Below are 24,431 nucleotides of genomic sequence, written 5' to 3'. Positions count from 1 at the left end.
AAGTTTCCACTGCAAGCCATTTTAATGTCATCATTATAGTGAAGCTCACTGAACTGAGTACAGTATGGAAAAAGGATAAGACCTGATGTTCCACTGTTAATGTGACAGGGAAAAAAAAATGCACCTGCCTTTGAATTAAAATGTGTTTTTGAGAAATAACCTGAAATACTAGTTGTTACAAAATGCTTGGATGTAAGGCTGGGGAGTGGAAGGCCTTTTGGAATTTGTATTTAGCACCCGCGACATCTACTGGTCATGGGATTGATGTAACACAGACCCTTCGCCTTGGCTTTCCCTCAGCAATCTCCTTATTATGCCTTGTGTTTCTCATCTCCAGTTGTGAAGCTGAGCTCCGTTACTGGAGTTAGTTTCAGTTTGGGGGGAGAATTTAGACGCTTTTTCAAAACTGCACTGATTTTTACTTGTAACTGAGAATTTTGCAAGTGAAGTAATCTTCCTTTTAATTTAAAGCCTTTGAAGTTTAATAGCACTTGTGGTCAAGTGAACAGTTTAAGATTGGTGGAGTTGCTTACTACAGAGGGTTTATGTTAGCAAAATCTTAAATAGCAAAACTGAGTAACATTACATCTTTTCAAAAATACAAACTGAGCAACATGAAACAAGTTAGATCATTTGTTTTGAACATATCTGAGCAGTTCAGAAAGTTGAAAATGCTTGCAGGAGAAAACTGAGATTTTGGAAAATAATTGGAATAGGATTTCCAATTATGATACACTGAGTGTACTGCAAAGCAAAGAACCTCTTTGGTAGTCATGTGGCTTGAAAGCTTTCAGTTTGTTTGTGAATAAATACCCATAAAGACGATCAGAGGTAAAGTTCTGGGTTTTTTAATGTTTTGAATAAATTTTGCATTATGTGTCTGAAACAGTCTGCAGATGCTGTGTGTTGAGAGGCTTTGGAAGATAAGCGGTTATGCCTTTAAGGCATGAGAAGAGGAAAGGTTAATTATTATTTTTTTAATTTTTTGTTTTTCTCCCTAACAGCATCCTCATCATTCGTCTCTAAAGGAGGAGGTGTCAGATGTTGTACGTCAAAAGAAGAAGTATCTAAAGAAACCTAAAATAGAGTGTGTAGTAACTCCTCAACAGCCCTCTGCTGAGCCCTTGCCTGTTATCAACAAGAGTGATATTAAACAGTATGACTTCCACAGTTCAGATGAAGACGAGTTCCCACAGGTAACACTCTGTTACAAAATCTCAGTGTACAGAAGGCAGAAAATTCAGTTGCCTGTAATTTGGCCAGTCTAGCTTGAGATGGAGATTAACTCTGTTGGACAGCGGATATATAAAAGATAATTGCATAAACTGTGAGTTAGTTTTCTTCTTCTAAGCTATGCTTCAGAGAAGCTTGCATTTAATATATGAAAGTGGCAGTTCATATTATATAAACTTGTATAATAAATTAAAAAAATTATATAAACGTGGCAGTTGGAAGAATGACTTTGCTTTCTGGTCTAGGTACCCTCACCAGTATCAGAAGCAGAAGAAGAAAATGATCCTGATGGACCTTGTGCTTTCAGGAGAAGAGCAGGATGCCAGTATTATGCTGTAAGACTATCTGTTGTTGGATTTAGTGTGGTGGTTTTTGTGATGTTGTTGTGTTTTGGGTTTTTTGTTGTTTTTTTGTTTGTTTTTAAATTGAGATTGGCATAGTGCTAATGTAATAGTTCTTCTGTTCCCACTTTCACCACCAACGCTTTAATGATTTGGTGAATCCAAATACAATGATTTTCAGTCTTCACGAGAATCGTTCTCATTGTACTGTTCTTCTGTGATTACCTGAAGGTAATATAATGTGTTGCCTTCAGACTAATTTAGCCACTGCTAAGAAGGGAGAGATGGGGTTTTTTGTCCTCCTCAGTTTTCTTAGCACATCTTTCTTCGCAGCTTGTAGAGCTTGTTAGAGTTAGATACTGGTTGTCCCAGTTCTCAGACCTGCTGAGACATCCTACTGGGGCATGGAGTAGAGTTTGCTGTTGAAGCAGAGGGGTTTAATGTATTGAGGAGTGTTTTCATATAGTTAAGTCAAAATTTTCTTTTTAAATCAGCACAAACTGTAGATATACTGAGAAACATTAGGTTGCAATTGCAAGAATGTGCAGAGGACAGAGACTAATTATAGATGTCCTGTCATCATCTCAGAACCACTGACAGTGAAATTTTTTTACCAAGCATGTGCTTATAGATGGGGAGCTTTAGGCTGCAGAGGACCGAGAAAGGCAACACAACACTATAATGGGTCTGCGGTTTTTTTGCTTGCTTCCTGCTGGAAGAATGAAGTTACATGGCAAAATAATTGTGTAATTGTGTAGCTTTTAAAGCCACTTACAGAGAAGTCAGTTAGTCACTAGGTAGGCCGTTTCAGAAGCCCAGACATCCTCCAGAATACTCAAATTGTAGCATGGGCATTTCCCACAAGTTGTACTGAAAGTTCTTTGCGCAGGTCAGATGTGGGCTGGTGCCTGCTCCTGTGCCTGCTTTGCAGTGTCCTGCTGTGTTGTAGTCACTTCCAGAATACCACAGACAGCTTGATCTTTCGAAGAATATGTAGTTATTTTTAACTACTCTTCTTTTAGAGATTTATTAGTGGGTAAAGATTATACTTCTCTGTGTGCCATCTGTTTTTTGTGTGGCCTCTTAACTTGTTCTTCCAGTTCAGGTGACTTCTTTTTTTTACCTGTTGATTGGTAATCTAGTCACCTTTTCTGCTTTGCTCCAGAGAGTTAGCTGAAGCTTCTCTGTTGCTTGGATTTTATCTTATTTTTTTTTCCTTAGCCTGTGATTTAACTCCTTTGCAAAAAGAAGTTGAGACAACTGAAAACTTGTATTTTCATTCTTTTCTGTTACTTTTCTATTTCTGTTTAGAAGCAGGTTAGTTAACAACCTCAATGTTAGCCTTTTAGTTTTGGTTGTTGTTTTTTTTTTAACTACTGAAGCCATTCGAGTTTTGATTAACTCTTAACAAATTGATTGAATCTACAGCACTACTGTTGCTGTAGATTTAACCTGGTGACAAAAATTGATTATTTTAATGAATATTTATTAACCTGTCATATAAGACATATCAGACAGCACACAGTATTTCTGCTTGTAAAGATTATGCAGTTTTGAGTTCATAATAGTAACGAAGATACTCATGGAGTAATAAAAATGCCCTAAAGGTAAGTTGATACAGAAAATACACTGTCAAGATCCGGTAATGGAATGCTGTGTATTGGAACAAAGGCCATTCAGATCAGCGCCTGTTACCTGTGGCCGTATGTTTCATGAGTAAAATTAAACTTCAAATTTAGGAACCCCTTTTGAAATTACCACACTTAGGTTGCAAGCTTTCTGAGTTGGGAGTTGTCACTTTGTACAGCTGGTGATTCAGCAGGATCCTTGATAGATGAACAGGCCTTCTTGGTGTTTCCTTTGTCACAATAAGTACTAAAAGTGTTCTTCTGTAGCATGATACTTAGCACTGGAGTTCTACATATAGTTTTGAGGTATTTGTATCAATTATTTTTCATAAACACATTTTTAAAGACAAAAACTTTTATGCTACTGACCCTTACTAGTGGGATTAGGCAAAATCGGGGTAAGGATAGGTCCTCAACTGATTACAAAACATAGCCAAGGTGAAGCTTTGGCTGCAGGAAGTCCTCCAGCTTCTAAGAGCCTGAGGCTCAGAGGCTGTAACAAGAAAAGAATTGCTCACTGTGTTTTGTATATTGTGATGAATCACCAGAAGAGCCATTATCAGACAGGAGGTACTGGGCCAGATGGCCTGGTGTCCGAGTAGGACAGTTTTACGTGCTTCTTGGTGGAATGAATTACTTCCAGTTTGTTCTGTATTTTGGTTGTTGCATCTAAGATTATGACTAATCAAGGAAAGAGGATTTTCCGCTTCATGAATTCATCTTTAAAAAAAAAATAAGTCTTCCAAGTTCTTTTATGATCTGAGCATATTAATCAAGTGATAGTTCTGTGGGCATTTTCAGCATTTTCTATACTGTAGCCTGTGCATGATAATCACTTAGTAGTAACCTAATCAAAGTATACACTCTAAGTGCAAAATTGCCTTTTTTTTTTTTTTTTTTCTTTACAGCCTCGTTTGGACCAAACTAATTCTTCATATGAAAACTCAGAATTGGCAGAATTGGACAAACTGAGGTTCAGGCATTGCCTTACAACCCTTACAATTCCAAGGAGATGTATAGGATTTGCAAGAAGACGAATTGGCAGGGGTGGAAGGTACAGTTGCATCATTTTAACTCTTCATTCCCTTTCAAAGGATAAAAGTATTAGAAAGATAGTTAAACTAACGTCATTTTTTTCATTCTCTTTAATCAGGGTTATAATGGACCGAATATCCACAGAACATGATCCTGTCTTGAGACAGATTGACCCAGAAATGCTGAACAGTTTTTCAAGCTCTTCCCAGACTTTAGACTTTTCTTCTAATTTTTCACGGACCAATGCTTCCAATAAACGTTGTGAAAACAGACTGTCCCTTTCTGAAATACTAAGCAATATCAGATCATGTCGACTGCAGTGTTTTCAGCCAAGGCTACTAAATCTACAGGACAGTGATAGCGAAGAATGTACCTCAAGGAAACCAGGGCAGACTGTGAATAATAAAAGAGTTTCTGCAGCATCTGTAGCTTTATTGAACACCAGCAAGAATGGCATATCAGGTAGGCAAAGATTTGAATTCTTCTGGAACTGGAAGTATTGAATTCTAGTGTTTTTACTTGTGAGTGGACTGATAAGCTCTTCAGCAGTGACATGTACCTCAACCAAAGATACAAGCTAATTATTTTGTATTTCTTAGAATATACAGAAACGTTCCACAAACAGTCCTCTTCCTCCTGCTTTTATTACAGTTTGAACAGAATCTTGATTAAGTGCTGGACTTAAATGTGCATTATTCAAAGGAGGGATTCTGCTTGTATTTAAGAATTGCTTAGGTATGATTGAGTCTCAAAGACTTTAATTGGTCTACCTTTGTTTAAGGAGAGACGGATGCTCTTTATAAATGCAAAAGAAAAGCAGCTGGCTTCTTGAGGCGGGAGGTGTGGGTGTGTCATTTTTGTTGTTGGAGTTTTTCTTTTTGAATCTTGCCAAAATATCTCAGAAAACCAGTAGTAAGTATACTGAGCAGGCATGAAAAAGTCTGAAAACAGCACTTTCTGTTGATACCTGTCATAGTAAAAATTTTGACACTGGAAGCATCCAAAAAGACTGAGCATTATCTTACTAAGTAACATCAGTGTAGTACTGACATAAACACAGAATATTTATTCCAGCCTAGTACTTTTATAACTTACTTTTCAGTATAGTCTTTGCAACCTTTATATTGTTCTCTCTCTCATGCAAAGATTTGCACAAGAATATATTTCTGCTTTATGAAGAGAACAGACATGTGCTATGGTTATATTTTGTATAATTTTTTTTTGTAAGGAACTTGAAGGTCTGGAGAGTTGCACCTGTAGCAGAAAGGGGCAGTTTTGTGTGATGGGATTATTGATAAGCATCAAGAGAAGTCTTGTTAAAGCAAATGCAGAAAATAGAAAGGAATACTATTTGTCAGAGTTAAGGATGTGAAACATGGACTATAAGCTTTAAGGAGCAACGGAGAATTTGCTGGTAGCTCTTTATATAACAAGAGCAAGTAATACTGCAAGATTTCTATTTGCATGAATAAAGTATGATGACACCAAGGTAAGGAAAGTTGCTTAAAAAGATATAGGTTAAGTTGATTATTTTTTCTGTAGAATTTTTCATGATAATGTAGTAATATCAATTGATTGTCTAGGGGTTAGCTAGATGTAAAGCTTTGAGGCTTTGAATTCTGCTCTGGGGAGGCTTTCCCTCCCTGCCCCCAAGGGAAAGTCTACCTGAAAAACTAGGAGAATATTTTGGGATGGAAGCTAATATATCTGATTTTAATAGTATATGAAGAAATGAGTGAAGGAAAAAGGTTGAAGAGATTTGTGAAATCTCCATGCTTGGCTTTTTAGTATAAATGAAGATTGCAGCAGTGGAAGAGAACTCCAGTAGCTATAGGAAAGATGGCACATAATAAGAAAAGAAAAATGAGAAGAGTATTTAAGTAGTATATTCAGGGAAAGGGGGGCTGGTGTTTTGGTAGGGAACTGTGTATACATGAGGAAAAAAAAAGTCAGCCCTTCCTGATTCAGGTAATACCATCAACAAGAGTAAAAAAACCTATATTGTTGGTGCTATCTGGCAAATTAATGACAGACCTGATATTGTGTATGTGGACTAGCACTCATGTACTTCAGGATTTGCACTGTTAGGGAAAGAGGAGTAAAGGAAAGAATAGAGAAGTATGTATTTTAATGATGGGAGAGACTGTTACCTAAAAAAATGCATAAAACCAAATCTGGTGGATCTAAGCCACATTGTAGAGGAACAGTAATTAACTTCTGTTACATAATTTTAGAAATCGTCTGAAGAATACATTTAGATTAGAATAGAGATCACTCAGTAGTTGAAGTACATTATGCAGGGAAATTTATGGTTATGGAAGAACTTTTTCTTTCCAGATTTAAATTACAAAACAGATCCTGTAATTCTGGTAAAGGATCAGATGCAATAGACAGCAGAATTCTTCACCAAATAACTGAGCCAGCAAGAGGCACTGCTGTTAGATTTTTCTCATTAGTAAATAGGGAGTAAATTTTAAAAGGGCTGGTCAAAGTCTGGTTGTGCATTAAATGAGCACAGGTACTATCACTGCATTTATCAAAGTAATTCTCTTTGGGAGATGATAGTTGAAATCAGTTGATTTTTATAGCACACTTACCTGTAAGCATAAAGCTGCCTGTAGAGGAAACAATGACAGGATTTAAACTGATTGTTTGTTTTTTTTTTTTAGTTTAGAGAAGACTTGGAGTTGCTTGCTTTGGTTTTCGGTGCACAAGAATATTCAAAGTTACCTCTACATTGTATTTTTCACTTGTATTAATAAAGCAACTCTTACTCTGGTATTTCCTCAAATGCTAGGCATTGTACAAACAGAAAAAAAGACTTACTTTAAAAATGTGTGACTGGTCTTTTTTTGGAAGTGCCTAATCAGTGCATGAATAAAGAACCACTGTTTCAAGCGAAATTACTCTCTTGCTCATGTTATAAGAACTGCAAGTGGGAAAACTGAATTTGAGGAACTTCATGAGACAAGGTCACTGAAACAATCTGATCCCTTTTATCAGTTGTGTAAACTTTTCGTAGTCTTACACACTCTCTCTGGCGAAGTTAGTTGGTCTTTTTTCCAGAGACACCTCCAGAAGAATTCTCCGTTTAATCTAAAATGAGATAAACTGATGAGCTAGGGATACAACTGATCATCAGGATTGATGATGGAGGAAGGAAGTTACCAGGAATTTGTAGAAGGTACTACTTACAACAGCTAAGTAATACTTAAGTTGCTTGCGGGATTCCTAGAGTGTAATTCAGCTGATCTGGGGACTGAAGTAAGAAGTAGGCTTTAGGCAAAATCTTCAGCAACTTGCAGTACAGTCAGAATGTTGCATTTGGCTTCAGTCTGCTTCGGCTGCCAGTTCCAATGACCTGCTCAAATAGTTATCTGTTTAGCTACCATGTCCCTAGATACAAAAGACAACTGTGTATGATGGCATTCTCAGTTGAAAAATTTTGCTTATAGAACAGTCTTTTACCTTTTAGAGGTATTTTTTTTCCAGAATTAAATACCATGTAGAAGTAATTAATAGTACTTTGGGTGCAGCCTGAAAGATGATCTTTGATTAAAGCCTTCAAATCCTAAGAGAAGTGACATAATAATCCAAACCAAAGCCGTCAAGGAGGAGAGGAGTCTGGAAGACTTAATTTCGCATTGACTTTTTTACCCTGTTCCATTGTAGTATTTCAATACAGTCAGGCTATGGTAAAATAGAAAATCCTGATATTCAGCAGTGGAAGCTAAAATTCTGGTAAATAGAACCTTTTATAAGAAGTGTAGAACACTTGCACTTAACTATGACCTTAAAGGCTACCTTGGGACATCCTGGAGGTTTGCGATCTTTTTTTCTCTGGGACCCTTTGGTTGTTTGATTTGGCAGAAGCAAATGATATTTAAATGTGCAAATGAACATCTGCTGGTTTATAACAAGGCTAACAGCTGAGTTCAGTCAATAGGTAGTGAACTGACTGGCATTTAAGCATGTAAAGGCAGAGTAAGTGATTTTTACATTACTACAGTATCTTCCCTGTACCTTGTAATAGAGTGTTTCATGACTTTGTGGTCTGTGTCAAGCTAAGAAGGAAGGGAGACTGAAAGCAGAATTGATATGTAGGCTAAATTAGATGATCCTTTGATCAGAGAGACTGCTTTCTACATTATGTCTTTACAGTCCATAGAAGAATGCAACTTTGAGTCTAGATGAATAACCCTGTACTGCAGACAAATAATAGTTAATTACATCTAAATGCAAATTAGGTATTTCTTTGTGCCGTATAAGCTTGTTCCAAAACATGGTTTTGGTTTTTTTTTTTTTTTATAAAATAAAAGACATGTTCTGGAATTTGTTACCTCAGAACTTAAAAATAGAAATACATATATATGTAATGTTCCATAATGCTCTTCTTGGCTCTGTTGCCTTTAGTAATGCAACACGTTTGGGGAGACTGTTGTGAGGGAACTTAGGAAGTTTAGCTGACTGAACTTCAAGTACTTGTAGTAATAGGTAAGAATCTTCAAGAGGAACAAAGTAAAGCTAAATATGAAATAAATTTTATTTTAAATACATTGGAAATTATCTCAGAGGAGTAACTGTATAAGTCATTGGATTTTTAAGTGCCCTCTTACTGTGGTTGAAGCCTGTTTTAATAATGTAGCAATAGGGAAGTTTCGCTACTAATTTCTAAACAGTCACAGTCTTAATTTTGGTGTTTATTTGGAATGCAATTTCAGGACAACTGTGAGTATTACAACTAGTAAATGAAAGAGCCAGACCCTGAAAGATGGATCACTTCATATTCTAATGTTAGCTCAGTGTCTTTTGATAAGATTATATTCCTGCAGAATCTAGGTGTTTGAGATGAGTGACGGCTTCAGTCTTTGAAAAATCTAGTTCAGAATAAACTGATGAAAGGTACTTAATGGGAATCTTTGAAAAGTGAATGCTCTTTTTACTTACTCCTAGGAGAACTTAGTTCTCAGGTTAGCATCAACTGCACAAAACTCAGGTTTTAACGTGGAACATTTGACAGTATTTTCAGTTTATCAAGTGTGCAGTTCTTTGGGGGGAGAATATTGAGAACAGCTTTTCTGACTTCACCATTCCCTTCACTTGTTGAGACTATGATACTACTGGGGTTGCATTAACCTGGTTCTCATAAACAAATATATTATGTCACTGTTAAACTCTTACTCAATTTAAAAAAAATTAATTGGAGGAGAAAATCCTGTTCAGGTGAAACTTAAGCACTTCCTTCAGGAAAAAAAAAGTGTGAAATAGAAGGGTCAAACTGGATTTGCTAAATAAACAGTGCTTTGTGATATTTGCAAACACTAAGTTTTAGACCTGGAGATTAGCTTTGTCGTATATTAGTTCACAGTCCTTTCAGGTGAGGGTTGGTAACGAACTATTTAAATATATGAATTCTGGTTGTGCTGTTGAAGTAGGTGTTCTCGAATACCAGGCATATGCTTCCTTTACATTCTGGTGTCAGAGAAAAGGGCAATAACAAGGGACTGTAGGAAGGAAAGTTGTACAGGAATAAACTCCAAGTGCTCACTGGAAGAGAAGACACCCAGCTCAGCGCAGTGTACTACTTCTTCAGCTAAGATTTTTAGGACATGCTTGTTTTCTGAAAGCTAGGAAAATAATTTCTTCAAGCTTTTGCATAAAGCTACTGGAGAGAAAACCACCAAAGTTAGAAACTGCTTAAAAGCAACAAAAGCTATGAAATCTTCTGTTATAAATTGATTCTACACTAAAAGAACACAATAAACAAATGTAGCTTGACCTCTCCTTTACATAAGAATATATGAAGGTCTTTGCAAGCATCTAACACGATGTATGTTGTCTTCAACCACTTGTTATCCAACATGGATGCAGTCTTGCATTCTAGATGTATTTGTTTTCTGCAGGCTTATTTAACACTGGCTTCACTTTCTTTTCTGTAGTAACAGGGGGTATCACAGAGGAACAATTTCAGACACATCAACAGCAGTTAGTTCAAATGCAGAGGCAACAACTTGCTCAGCTTCAGCAGAAACAGCAATCTCAGCATTCCTCACAACAGACACATCTGAAAGCACAGGTAATGCACCTTAACTGTTGTCATATGCTGCTATCTTCCTTTTTGCTTACTGTGTTTTTCATTTCTCTTATAAGTTCATAACACCTCGGTAAATATGTTGAATTTTAGAATGAATGTAGAATGCTTTTGGTCAAGATGCTTTTCCAGTTTGCTATGTAGTGCCCAGAAGGCAGCTTAAGCTGTAGCTAGTACAAATACCTCTCTTTCATTTTTCTATTTGGAATGAGATAATATTTTCAGTTTCAACATCAAAACCTGTGGGGTTTTTTTTCTTTTAAAGTTACATATCATGGCTGCATTTTAAAAGTTACGTAAGAGACTTCATATTTTAATGTGTTAGTTGCGTTCACAGAGTCGGTCAGTGTAGAAAGATTCGGTGCTTTGTCAAGTCATACGATATTCACTGGTTTTATCCTCCTTTATGTATGTGCTCCAAAGAGACTTCTTTATTAAAACTACTTTGTGAGGTAATGTACTCTGTTATGAACAGGTGTTCAGTGAGTATTAAAAATTGGTAACTTCTGAGTGGAAAAACATGGTTTTGCATATTCAGTTTGATTCCTTCCCCATCCCCAGTGTTACTACTTCTGTCTTCTAAAAGAATCACATTTTTTCTCTGTAATGCCTTGCAAGGGAAGAATATATGTTTCTCTGTTGAGCTTAGTTTTCTCTTAGTTTCTTACCAAGAAAATACAACAGTTGTTGCTGTTGTGTATTACTAGGAAAACTTGCTTTACTTTGAGCATATTACATTGCCAGTGGTGTTTGTCCTTTCCCCTCAGTGTTTTCTACTTTGATTAATCAGGGATTCTGTACTGGTGGTTACTGATTACATTTTTTGTAAGTGTAAAGACATGATACCAGAATATTTTAAACAAAAGGATTGAATTTTGGATTTTTAAGACACTCTGAATGTCTATGCAAAGTCACTTTCTTAGTTAATATAAATTGAAATTGTGAAGAATGATACATTTGCCATTTCAGGGTGTCTTTCGGGTACTTACCATGCTTTCAGAGAAACTGGACTAATAAAAGATACGTACTTCCAGAATGCGGTGGGCAATTATGCCGTGGTACAGATTACTCCGTGAGAATGAATGTACCATAAATACTGAAAATTTGTTAGACTTGCTGTTGCAGTGTATTTGCTGCTTGGAGACAGAAGACAGAAGGCATAGTTGTTTTCTTTGAGGAAGCTTCTCAAACACATAGAATCCTAGAATGGTTTGGGTTGGAAGGGACCTTAAAGGTCATCTAGTTCCAACCCCCCTGCCATGGGCAGGGACACCTTCCACTAGACCAGGCTGCTCAAAGCCCCATCCAGCCTGACCTTGAACACTGCCAGGGATGGGGCAGCCACAACCTCTCTGGGCAACCTGTTCCAGTGCCTTACTGCCCTCACAGTGGAGAACTTCTTCCTCACATCTAATCTGAATCTACCATTACCCCTCATCCTATCACTACACTCCCTGATAAAAAGTCCCTCCCCATCTTTCTTGTACACCTCCCTTTAGGTACTGGAAGGCTGCTGTAAGGTCTGCCCGGAGCCTCCTCTTCTCCAGGCTGAAGAACACATCATGGAAGTGATCTGTTGTGCTAAGAACTGCATTTGCCATTGACTGGCTGAATTGCGCAGGGCTTACTTGACGCTCATTTGGATGCTAATTTTCAACTTTTTATCAGATTTGTGATACGGAAATATTTAATGTTACAGTGCATTAGATTACATTTAGAAGATGTATTTATTTATTTGCTGGTAATTGTGCATTATAGCAATCCTAACATTCTATTTAATTTTGTACTCGGATAGTTATAAAGAAAAAAAATTATTTTTTTTTTAACTCCCACAGGGCTCCAGCACCTCTGACTGTATGTCAAAAACACTTGATTCAGCCAGCGCCCACTTTGCTGCATCTGCAGTGGTTAGTGCACCTGCTCCTAGTCGCAGTGAGGTAACGAAGGAACAAAACACCAGCCACAACAATATTAATGGTGTTGTCCAGCCTTCAGGTGATGATTTCTTAAAACCCGGGGTCTAGTGTGAGCTGTGAATATGTCAACTGATCTTACTTCTGATTTCTACAACACTATTTAATAAACAAAAAGAATCAAATATATTAATGGTGATACTTTTTAAAGATTGTTCTTTAAAATACTTTTGTGCAATGGCATGTAGGTTAGTATGGTAATAAAACTACCAAATGCTCTTTTACATTGGAAGGGTATTGTTTCTGTTTTCTTTTGTCGGCTTTTGTGTTTTAATAATCTGTTTTGTTCAAAAGCATAAGTGACAGCATTTTAAAAACATGGTGAATGTGTAGTTAAAAAAATCAATTGCTTTAAACATCAAGTAGTTTGAGAAGGAAATGGAAAACTTGCTACGTTATTTAGTCATTATCTCACTTGCGTATTCAGACAAACTTACTAATAGGCTACTTACACTAATGTCAGAAGAATTGCTAGAAGTTTCAGGTTTCATTACGTTTAGGGTTCCTCCCAAATTCAGGCAAAAGTATAGATGTTGGCATTCGCTACTTTCCCCCCACCCCTTCTTCTGAACCTCCATTATCAGAAGGCAGTAAAGTCAGTCATGCTGGTGCAGTAGCCATGTTGCCGAGAGACAAATATTATTTGGCATTTGACTGCCATAACAAATAAAAGGCTTTTAGAGTAATTTGTTGTTTTAACAGCTAATGATGTGATTAGTTTTATAGACCTTCTGCCAGGCTGGGTTAATGATAATATGAAATTAATAGAAGGAGAAAAAACACAACTGAATAAAATCAATATGCTGGAACAGTTCCAGGAAAGAAAAAGACATCTATGTTTAATTCTGTAAGATCATACCTGAGAGGGTAATGTTTCAATGGGTATAAGATCAGGCACATGGTGGTATACCATGCCATTACATGGTACACAGCTTTAAGATTGATGAAAACCATTTGCAAATATTATGCATATAAAATTAGACTTCTGTTACTGTTCTAAAGCTGTAAGTGGCAATGATGTAAAATAGCTATTCCTGTTTAGGATAGGAAGACTTGTAAATTAGGAAATGTTAGCCTATGTCGTGGTTTAACCCCAGCCAGCAGCTAAGCACCACACAGCTGCTCACTCACTTCCCCCCACACCCCCCCCAACAGTGGGATGGGGGAGAAAATCAGGAAAAGAAGTAAAACTCGTGAGTTGAGATAAGAACGGTTTAATAGAACAGAAAAGAAGAAATTAATAATGATGATAACACTAATAAAATGACAACAGTAATAATAAAAGGACTGGAATATACAAACGATGCACACTGCAATTGCTCACCACCCGCCGATCGACACCCAGTTAGTCCTGAGCGGCGATTCCCCCACCCCCACTCTCCCCAGTTTATATACTAGATGTGACGTCACATGTTATGGAATACCCTGTTGGCCAGTTTGGGTCAGCTGCCCTGGCTGTGTCCCCTCCCAACTTCTTGTGCCCCTCCAGCCGTCTTGCTGGCTGGGCATCAGAAGCTGAAAAATCCTTGACTTTAGACTAAACATTACTTAGCAACAACTGAAAACATCAGTGTGTTATCAACATTCTTTTCATACCTAGCTCAAAAACATAGCACTGTACCAGCTACTGGGAAGACAATTAACTCTATCCCAGCTGAAACCAGGACAGCTGAAGCCACATTTTTAGGATTAAGAGTCTAGGGGAAAATATATCTAGTTCCCCTGTGATAAAAATCAGAACAGTGAATGGCTAGGATACCAAGATGAAATTTGAGAACCTCTGGTTTGAATATACACTGTGAAACCTGAAGTTTCTCACAACTCAGGAATGCAAACAGAGCACTGCCACATAATCTGAAAGGAGTTCTCTACTTTGCCTAGTCTTAGACCCCTAGTTTTGCTGTCTAGAGAGGGACTGGTCCCCAAAACCTCTTTACATTGCCAGCAGAACAAGGTAGGAGGTGAGGAGGTGATTCAAAGCATCAGAATTTGGCTTCACAGTTAGTCTCTGAGGTTGCCTAGCTAAGGTGTTCGCCATTCAGTTTAATTCATGGGGAATGTTGCCCCTTTAATTTAAGGCACCTAGAATGAGGCCTACAAAGTTGGGCAATATAAACGTTCTTTGTCATACAGTAACTTTCTGATGTTCTTGTGAATGAAAAAAAAAAAGTGAAATATTTCTAATGTTAACTAGAAATATTTCTAAAATTTCACATTTTGTGAATCTCTAAAAAAACAGATTGTTGCACAATTCCAATGACATATATACTTAAAGTATTACCCTTGATGTTAATCTTTGGCTTTGAATCTAAGGAATGGCATCTTGTTAATTAACAATGTTTGTTTTGTAACAGGAACCTCTAGAACTTTGTACTCCACCAACATGGCTTTATCATCCAGCCCAGGGATTTCAACTGTACAGCTTGTAAGGACAGTTGGCCACACCACCACAAACCACTTAATTCCAGCATTGTGCACAAGCAGCCCTCAAACGCTTCCCATGAACAATTCTTGCCTGACAAACACAGTGCACCTCAACAATGTCAGTGTTGTTTCTCCAGTCAATGTGCATATCAATACAAGGACTTCAGCACCATCGCCAACAGCCTTAAAACTCGCCACAGTTGCTGCCAGTATGGACAGAGTGCCAAAGGTAACTCCTAGCAGTGCCATCAGCAGTATAGCAAGGTAAGCGTGTAGCAAGTTGGAGCAATTTTAAGTTAGGTTTGTCCTACATGTCTCCATAGATGCGCCCAACTCTGCACTAGAGCACTAAATAGAATTGTTTCCACCTCTCAGACTTCTCAGTATAGCTTCAGCCTCACAAAAACGTCCAGCTGCTGGTGTCTTCAGCATGGCCGTGACAAACCTCAAGAGCTGATTTTCGGAGATTAACCCCCACATAATTGGCACTGATGTTAGGTGCCAGTAGTTTTGGTAAACTTCTATTATGTTTAAAATGGCTTCATTTTAATAATTTTCATTTGTCCCTTCTTGTGCAGCATTCTCAGGTGGATTCTATCAAACTCTCCATGTGTTCTCTCCAGAACTTTGTGTACCCATATTGTAAGATGCAGGCTGGCACATACCTATTTTATATATACATATGGATATATGTGTTACATATTTATGTAAAATATAAACTAGATATGTGCCAGCCTGCCTCTTATGTATATAGATAGATATTTATTCATTCTCATTGAACAGCAGCATTCTTATTTCAGGATACTTAGAAGATGTTTTGCAGGAGTGGCAGGAGCTTGCAGTTGGCTAAGTTTTGTGAAAATTTCAATATTTGGGCTTTGTTTTAAGTCTCTGCTGGATTGTGTGATGTTTAAAAAAAGTTACATTTGTTTATGAATTAGAAAAATAAAAAATGGATATTAGCAAATGTGGCTTACTGGTTATGTCATAATGCTTCTTGAGAGGTTAAAAAATGCTTTTTGAGATGGAAAATTGCATGTATAATTTAGTCACTGCATAGATTGAGAAAAAGGTGTTTCTAAATTAGCAGTCATACCTTAAAGCATACTTTTATATCACTAATGCATTTAGTTCTTATTTCCCTCAAGTCAGAGGGGTATTTCAAGTCATGTCAGTAAATGCCTTGAAGAGTACCACCTTGGCTGAATAAGCTGTAGGCTTCTCTACAGAGAATGATAATAAATTAGAAAAGCATTTAAGATTTTTTGCATTAGTGCTAAAGTGGAATTGGGATGTGGAGGGGGGAATTATGTTAGAACAATGCTTTGCTCACTAACAGAATATTTGATACTGAGTCATCATGGTATATCTTGACTTTGCTCCTTCAGGAGATCTTCAGTACTCTTATCCATAATTCAGGCTGGTAATTTACAGTTAAATGCAATAATCTTGTAGAAGGGACTGCATTGTTAGTGGAGTAAAAGCAGTTCTTAAATGCCAGTATTTAGTTTCAAATAATCTGTTTCTAGTGTATGTGTCAAGGTTCTCCCTGATCTGTGTAACAGCTGTGTAAAAACAGGAAATAGTTAAAACTATGTAAGGAAATAATTGTGTTCTACCTGTAACTACTGAATATTTCTTCTATTACAGAGAGAACCATGAACCAGAACGACTGGGTTTAAATGGCATAGCAGAGACAACAGTAGCCATGGAAGTGACATAACCTCAAACCAGAGTCTCAACCTGTGCTAATGGTGTAGTCATTTATATTCCAACTGAATGCAAAATACAGCACTCTGTGGATCACAGAGAACTAAAATGGACCTAAATGGACTATCATTATATCGTGTATTAAGTCGATATATAATGTAAATTTTGTAAAATTGGGAAAATCACTACCTTGTAAAATAGTTTATTTGTATCATCAATATTATTTCTGTTACTTGAATAGTAGATATTCATCATCATGCTTTTGCACTTGAATTTGCAACTGAATGGATTAAAAAATAATTCTTTAATGGGATCATGAGCATGAAATGGGATCCTGCATCACTTGTTTTAACTATTTATTTTGCCATGTTTACATTTTGTATCTTGTACAAATAAATCCAACTTTGTGTCTAAAAAAAAAAAAGTTAAAGATTCATAGCTAGGAAACAAAATTCTTGTAATTTTTTTCTAAAGAAAATGTAAAGTTTTCACTTGGTTCATTTTGTTTCACAATTTGACTAGATGGACTTTTTGGTAAATACTTTAGTGGCATTTCACTGTCAAATATGAAGTTCAAGGCAAAATAGTATTTTCTATTACTGTGCAGGGGAAAGGGATGGATCGATACATGCAAATTTAATGTAGTAACTCACTTTTCCATATATTTTGAATGTATATTTCTATTTATAATACCAGTTTATAAAAAATAATTACACAGGAAAAAAACTGACTAGGAAAATTATGCATCTAGCACATATAAAATTGTGCAGATATGAGAAAATTTTCAACTGATTACATTTTATCTGAAGACTGCATATTTTAACCGGCTTTAAAACTGTAACACACCACATAAAGGATATTTTACCAGGTATGTATTGCATTATATATCATTGCAATAATTAATTATTGGATGTCTAGATATCGAGCCATCCCGGGTGGTGGGGGGGAGGGAGGGTTGTGGCAAGATTGTCTTTTCAATTTTGGAGAGTTTTCCTGTGGCTACAAGGCAAGTAACGGGTTGGAAAAAGTCTGACTGTAAGCGTTGGACACCTTCGTAGTGTAGTGTTTTAGTGACTTTTTTTATACGGTTCTTGTAAATTAGATACGTGTAGTGGTGTTTCAGAATGTTTGTTTATGCACTAGTTCAGACAACTTTCCCTGTTACTTGTTCTTGATAAGTGAAAACTGCAGGGAAATAAAAATACATATCAAAACATGGACATGTTGCATATGTGTTTATTTCACAATGTGCAAGCAATATAAGTGTAAATTTTAGAGGCAGTTAGTGGGTTTTTTGATGATTTTGACCAAAGCATATGCACCTTTTTCCAAAAGGTTTCAGTTTATGTGATTATTTCCTGTGCTTACAGTATACGGTAGGGGAGGGATGGTCTGGTAGCTGGGACCCATGACCTGGGAATAATCAGGATGAGACAGTTTCTTTTCTGCCAAAGAAACTTTTGCTATTACTTTGGGTGAATCATTTGAATTTTCTGCTGTTTGGTTCTCTACCTGTGATTTGGTTAATGTTTCTGTATTTCTTATAAATAATAGAATCATTGAGGTTGGAAGGAACCTTGGGACATTGTCTAGTCCAGTCCACCCTCCCCAAAGAAAGTCAAGATAATGATTTGCCTATATGTCACGCAGTCAGTGTATTTTTCCTCTTGGCTTTTTATATAAAGAGCTATTTTTAATCTAAGTTGTGCTTAAACATGTTTTGTCATACGTTCTGTAAGTTAAAAGTTCTGACAGTTAAAAACACTTGCAGAGCTTTAAATACCAAGAGCTTGTCAGAAACTCAGATGTCTAAAATTAACTATTTTTTTGCTTAACTGATGCTTTATTTCCTATTCAGTATGAGGTCTTCAAGGAGAGATGATAATAGATTATATCTGCTGAGAATAGTCAAAGGAACCCACGACACTTTCAGTGTCACTGCCTTGGTCAGGCGAGGCATGATGGCAGGATGCGGGGTGTCAGCACAAGGGGGAGACACCTTTGCAAATGCATGTTTGTTTATCACTTTCTGCACCGTGTCTTCATTGGAACTGCTGCTCCCTGGCAAATTGTTCGTTACATGTACGTGATCTTTTCAGGTATGTCTGAGGTTTTCTGTAGAGCCGGGTTAATTTCTGGGAATGACTGTGACCTATGTAGTCTGAAGTATGAATGAATTTTTTTTAAAGCAGAATTGTTGCAAAACTGTGTCTGAAAAGAAAAAAAGTTATTCTCCTTGACAGATAAAAATAACCTTGCTTCTCTAAAATATTCCCAAAACCCTTTTGAGGTTTAATGAAAATGTGAAGTCATTTCTTCTGCAGATTGAAAGTTGTTCGCTTTAGCAAATGACAGCTACTGAGCTCTGTAACATAGACTCTTCTCGCTACAAACGTAGATCACTTTCATGGTAAATTGGACTGAAAATGTCTCTAAGATTGCTGTGCATCCATGACTTGGTATACTCATCTAATACTCATCTAATTACTTAAAAAAAACTTCTAGCTGGAGCTTCTGACTTTTAATAGATTGTGGAAAAATGTGAGGTGGAGGAAAGGATTTCATAAACTCCAAAGGCTATAATGGTAAGTATGCCATACATTGCATTTAAAGAATTAGTATTGATGTAGTTTCCTGTAAAGTAGAACTATGATAGTCATCTTCAGAATTTTTAGCAATTAATTGTGTGCCTCAAGTGCAAGAAAAGGAGCATGATGAATAATACTGTAGTCCATAGAAAACTTCATTAAAAAAGGGGGGGGAGTATTGTTAGAAAGTCTCTGCTTTCTCCTGATACTGGTATACAGCAGGGAATACCAATGACTGAGTTATTTTTGTGCACTGTTTTAAAAGTGTGTGTTGAGGCTATGATGTTCTTCTTTAATCCCCTTATTTGAACATCATGCAGTCATGCATTTCTGCAATAGTGATTTCTGCTTTATTACGTATTAGGGAATGTTCAGGTAAGATTTTTTGAATGTAGTTTATCTACAGCAATTTATATTGGACTACAAGTGTAATGTGCAGAGTTTTCCCTTAAATGTCAGATATTAGAGAAGGATGATTCTTTTTCTGATAAGTTTTATCTAATTTATTTAATCTATAGATTGAGTGGAGTTTTGATACGTATTTTAACTGTAGGCATCTTGTTGCCAATTCTGCTATAGGGTTTTTCCTCCCCTTTCCAAACAATATCTTAAACAATATTCTCTTTACAGAGCTGTTCCTCTTTCTTCATCCTCTACAGTAGTCTGTATGTGTGGCTTCCCCCCCAACAAGATGACGGTTACTGCAGCCCTTCACAGTTTTCCTGAGGCTCTGACTTCAAGACTACTTTGCCTTCCCTGATAGTCCATTTTCCTATACTACTCCAACTCCTTTGTAGAAAATAACAGAAATGTTTCCTATTTCCTTATTATAGTAATTGTGATTTTTGAAGCAGAATCTTCAGACAGTGCAGCCTTCCAGGAGGTGAGAGAGTTATCCTCAAGTGGACGCGGCATCATGCTTGCACCTAGTCAGCCTTCCTCTATTTCCAGTACCATTCAGGAAGAACTACTCTGACCTTCAGAATAGAGTGCCCTGGTAGAAATTCACATCTTCAAACAGGAAAGCTCTGAAGGCTACAGCAAACTAAACACTTTATACAGGGCTGTCATCTCAACTGACTTCCTGGATTTGACTTCAGAGAAACGGTTTCAAATCTCACTTCCTTATTTCTTCTACTTTTAGGTTTTGCAATATTCAGACTTCTTAGAAGGATGGAGAATAACCTTCATAAATTAAAGCATGTCTTCACAGTAAACTGCTAATTGGGAAAGAAGGAAAAAAGAAAGGCATCTCTGTAAAAGGGAGAGGAAATGTTTCCTGTGTAGCAGCAGACCCAGGCAATTTAAGTTGGGTTAGCCGTTAAGGTCCAAGTGTTTACATGTGAATAAAGGCACATGGTGGATAATTGTTTTTCTTCTGATCTAACCAGCTAATTACGTGGAAGACATTAGATACGGGTGATTGCTGTCTGTGAGCCAAAGCAACCCTGGGTCAGGTTAATCTCTCAGGAAAGGCATCCAGACCAACCAGTGTGGAGGCAGTGGTGTGTCAGCGTGTGGAGCCCCAGTGTGGAACCACTCGTATCTGGGAAGTGCCCTGAAGCAGGCAGCTGCTTGGAAGGGGGTTTCTTGGGAAGAGAACAGGCCGTTTCAGGGTGAGGGAAGTGTTACTTGAAGCCAGGGCAGATCCACAATGAGGGCTGTTGTGCTTCCCAGCACATCCTACCGTAACTGCATTGTCTGGAGTTTTTAATTCTGGAGAGCCTGTTGCTTGTCTTTGACAGATACCCTGCTACATTGCTGTAGCCTACACAGAAATAAAGCAGCTTTCTAGCTATTTGCAGAGTGCCTAAATGCATTTAACGGCAGCATTTCTCTTGTAGGCCAGTGATAATGTGTAAGAATAGCATATGTATGAAATGGGAATATATTTGGGTAATTTTCTTTACAAAGCTTTATGTAAATGGCCAGAAGGGGAATGTAATACTGATTTCATTTCCATTTGGTAAGAAAGTCCACTGGCTAAGAATGAGTTGGAAGCAGGCTGCGATTTTTGCTCATACATTTTCTGTACTTCTAAGCACCTAGCTCACGAAGCACTGAACTTCTGTGTCTTATCCTCCTGCTAGTGAATACAGAGCCTTCTTAAAGGAGTGACTTCAGAATGCTTTCACATGACTTCTGTTAACTGAAGGTAGTTGCGCCTTCGCTGAACTGCGTAAGGGAGAACCTAGGAATACCAGCATCCTACTTGCAGGAACCCAACAGCAGTGTCTGAAGCTAGGTGATGTGAGGTTCTCACGTGTCCCTAAACTGGTTTGACTGTGTGCCATCCTGCTGCAGTGACGGTCAGTACCCAAAATGACATTCCCTAATGTGAGAACGTTTTTGTTTCTGAAGTGCCTTTCTGTGATACAGGAGGAAAAGGGAGTTTTAAGTTCCCTGTTTTCTCAGTAGCTTGCTTGTTTCCGAGTCACCTAGTGTATCTCAAAATGCATTTTTTAATGGTGTAATCTCAAAAAAAAAAAATGAAGAGCACCCATGCAAGTTACATTTTGCTATGAATTTAACCCCATTTAATCACAGTCTGTATTGTGACCCAGTAATTATAGTTCAAAGAAAAAAAATTAATGTAGTTGGAATAGGACTAAAATCTAAAAACTAGAAGGGAATAACAGTGAAGCAACTGAACTGCTTCCTGACCATGGGCTATGTCCACTCCTCAGTGGCTTTGTCCACTCCTTTCTCTGAGTATCAGCATCATCTTCCCATTCTTGCTCTGTACGCAGTAGTGTTGAATGGGGTAGTCCCTGTACCAACTGCAAAAATTATGTAGTGCAACCCAGCATCCCTCCCCAGTCTCGGGGCGAGTGGATGTGCAGGCATGAAGAGACGTGATGGCCCAAAATCTCCTGTGCAGAAAATGAGAGATGTCTTGAGCCCTGACGGTGTGCCAGAATAGCCTTTCCCCTCTACCCCAGTTACACTGCTTTTTTTTTTTCTACAGTTACGGTTGTTACTGTGACTAAGAATGGGAAAATCTGTTTAGTCCAATCTGGCTTCAATCCATTACACACTGATTTAACTCTAATACAAATGTAATTACACAGGGAGGATAATGTAGAAAGATCAATTAGAGAGCAAGGGGCAAACGAAGGAGGGAGGCAATTAATCAAGGCTATACTATAGCAGATAATGATAAGAGAAAACTTGTAACGGAACAGATATATTGGCCTAAATCTTTTTGTCTGACAGGAGTACACAACCACTTCCTCAGAGTTCTGACAGGTACAGTGAAAAGACTCTGACCACAGCACCATACCTATCCTATCGTATTCTGGCAAGATCTTATCTATTCAGAAATGTCTGAAAAATAAACTAGTACTGTGCCTGTCAGCTGTTGAACTCTCCTAAGGATAGCAGAAAGAAGTTAATGGGGCAGAAGGTGATCAACTGACCAAGGCTAGGCACAGTTAATAGTTACACTTTCAAAACCTCACTGGCAGTTCAGACTGATTTTTGACGGAGATGTAAGGCCCTGCTTCAGCAAGCTGCCATGTAGCCCGTGTGCCCCGACTTCACCCCCTGGGGACAGGCTGGTGGCAGCTCGCTGTGAATTGATGGCAGCCTCGTGCTCGCTTTCCCACCATCGCTGTTAATGCTTCACTGACTCTTCCTGAATTAATGTTATTTCATTGAACCATGCCCTGGGGATAAAGTGATGCTTAAAATAACATCATCCCCTATCTTCCTGATGATGATCTGACTAGACTAGTCATCGTGGTTTTAAATCAACAGCTGTGTAAGTGACACCAGAAGATGGCATCATCTGCCTGTAATGCTGTTTAACTATTTCTGGATCTTCATGCATAAAGATGGGGGCGGTTTGACAATGGACATGTTCTCCCTCACAATGAAATTTGGTGTGCAGTGTGGAGGCGTTGTGTTTTGGAGTTGTGTATTTTTTAGTGGGTTCAGGGTTGTTTAGTTGGGATTTTTATGATTGCTTTATAGCTTCCTGTAGTTAAGGAAGACAATTTTTTTTTCTTCTTCCAAGTTACAGTCCTTTTTATTTGGATTATTTATCGAGTAATCCAAATGAAAGGATTGTAACTCGGAAAAATATTTTGAGTATTGAATAATCAACAAAAACATTTTGCTGTTTTATACAAAGTGGTAAAACCAGATTTACTTATTTTTAGCAAACCCATGTTTTTATAGGTGAGTTAACTAGATATATATGACTTTGCATAATGTGAATAATTTATATGAAGACTGAGATTTATGTGCGTACTTAACATACTTTTTTTTATATATATATATATACACTTTAAAGTAAGCATATATTGAAGTGTTTTGCAAATCAGAAACATTGGCTGTTCTTAAACTCCTTGCTAGCATAGCCAAAACATTTTCTGATGGAGTATCTTTTGACTGGCAGTACCCTAGTTGCAAATCTGACCTTTCTGTGGAGGTGTGAGAAAGGCAACCCTGTGGCCCTGGATCACCAAAGAAATCATTACCTGTCTGACCAAGGGAAATATTGCTTCTGGGATAATCATCTTGGGTGACTGTCAGTTATGCAGATCCTATACGTTTTGTTATTAAATTTTTCCTTTACCTGGACCAATGGTCTTTTATCCCAGTCTCTCCTAAACTATAAATATGTCTCCTTGCCTTTGGTGATGTGTGGGTATGCAGATTAGATTGTTTCTGTATCTCAGTTCCTCCTAGCTGCCTTCTCAGCACTTTTTAGCTCATTTTATTGCCTGTTCTTCAGTCTTTGGCTTCCTTGCTTGCTTTCTCGCTTTCTTTCTTTCTTTCTTTCGTTTTCTTCCTGTTAAGCACTATGTTCTGGCTTTGTCAACATTTTCCCTAAGGCACTCATAACATGTGTTTTCTGGCATCTGTGGGACACTAACTATCCTTGCAATTTAAAATTGCTTTTTGTCATGGGGATCCCAACCTTTTTGGTACCTTCTGGAAGAAATCCTTTACCACCTTTTTACCCATAGACATATCTCAGCACTGATGACACAAGCATATCATCAAATTTCATCTCAATGGCCATTGCTGAGACACCAGGATCAATGGAATCTACATTAAAGCTGCTGTTCCTGCTGATAAGTTACACCCCTGGCCAGTACTGGTGTCTGTTCATTGCACTGAATTGTTAAAGACAGCAGAAATTCAACCTTGTTGTTCTTTTTCTCCTGAAGCGCCTTCCCAACTCCAGAGCTCGTTCCTAGAGCCCAGAAACAATGAAAGGAAGCAACATTCTTTTGGCTCTGTGGATAGGAAATTGGTTTTTCACTTCTGAAATGCCCAAGCATCTATTCCCTTATTTCCGTGGGACCACCTCTCTATCAGAATCCACATTCTGCCATTGTTCAGAACCTCTATCCCATGCCCCCTTCTTGGATTGGTGGCTCACCTGCAAAGAAGTG

General features: G+C 37.7%; 1 protein-coding gene across 1 annotated transcript in view; it reads left to right on the top strand.

The window, feature by feature from the left end:
* Positions 1-17,655, top strand: part of EPC2 (enhancer of polycomb homolog 2) — a 51,140-nt gene extending 33,485 nt beyond the window's left edge. The window contains exons 7-14 of the mRNA XM_069780735.1: positions 1,005-1,196; positions 1,479-1,568; positions 4,111-4,256; positions 4,356-4,699; positions 10,177-10,313; positions 12,164-12,323; positions 14,656-14,989; positions 16,376-17,655. Coding sequence (XP_069636836.1) covers positions 1,005-1,196; positions 1,479-1,568; positions 4,111-4,256; positions 4,356-4,699; positions 10,177-10,313; positions 12,164-12,323; positions 14,656-14,989; positions 16,376-16,448 — 1,476 coding nt within the window. The 3' untranslated portion in view covers positions 16,449-17,655. The remainder of the gene's footprint in view (positions 1-1,004; positions 1,197-1,478; positions 1,569-4,110; positions 4,257-4,355; positions 4,700-10,176; positions 10,314-12,163; positions 12,324-14,655; positions 14,990-16,375) is intronic.
* The last annotated feature ends 6,776 nt before the right edge of the window (positions 17,656-24,431 follow it).

This window comes from Haliaeetus albicilla, chromosome 4, assembly GCF_947461875.1.
Source record: "Haliaeetus albicilla chromosome 4, bHalAlb1.1, whole genome shotgun sequence".
Taxonomy (NCBI): Eukaryota; Metazoa; Chordata; class Aves; order Accipitriformes; family Accipitridae; genus Haliaeetus; species Haliaeetus albicilla.
The sequence above is the reverse complement of the archived record's forward strand: the minus strand, read 5'-3'. Positions and strand labels throughout refer to the sequence as shown.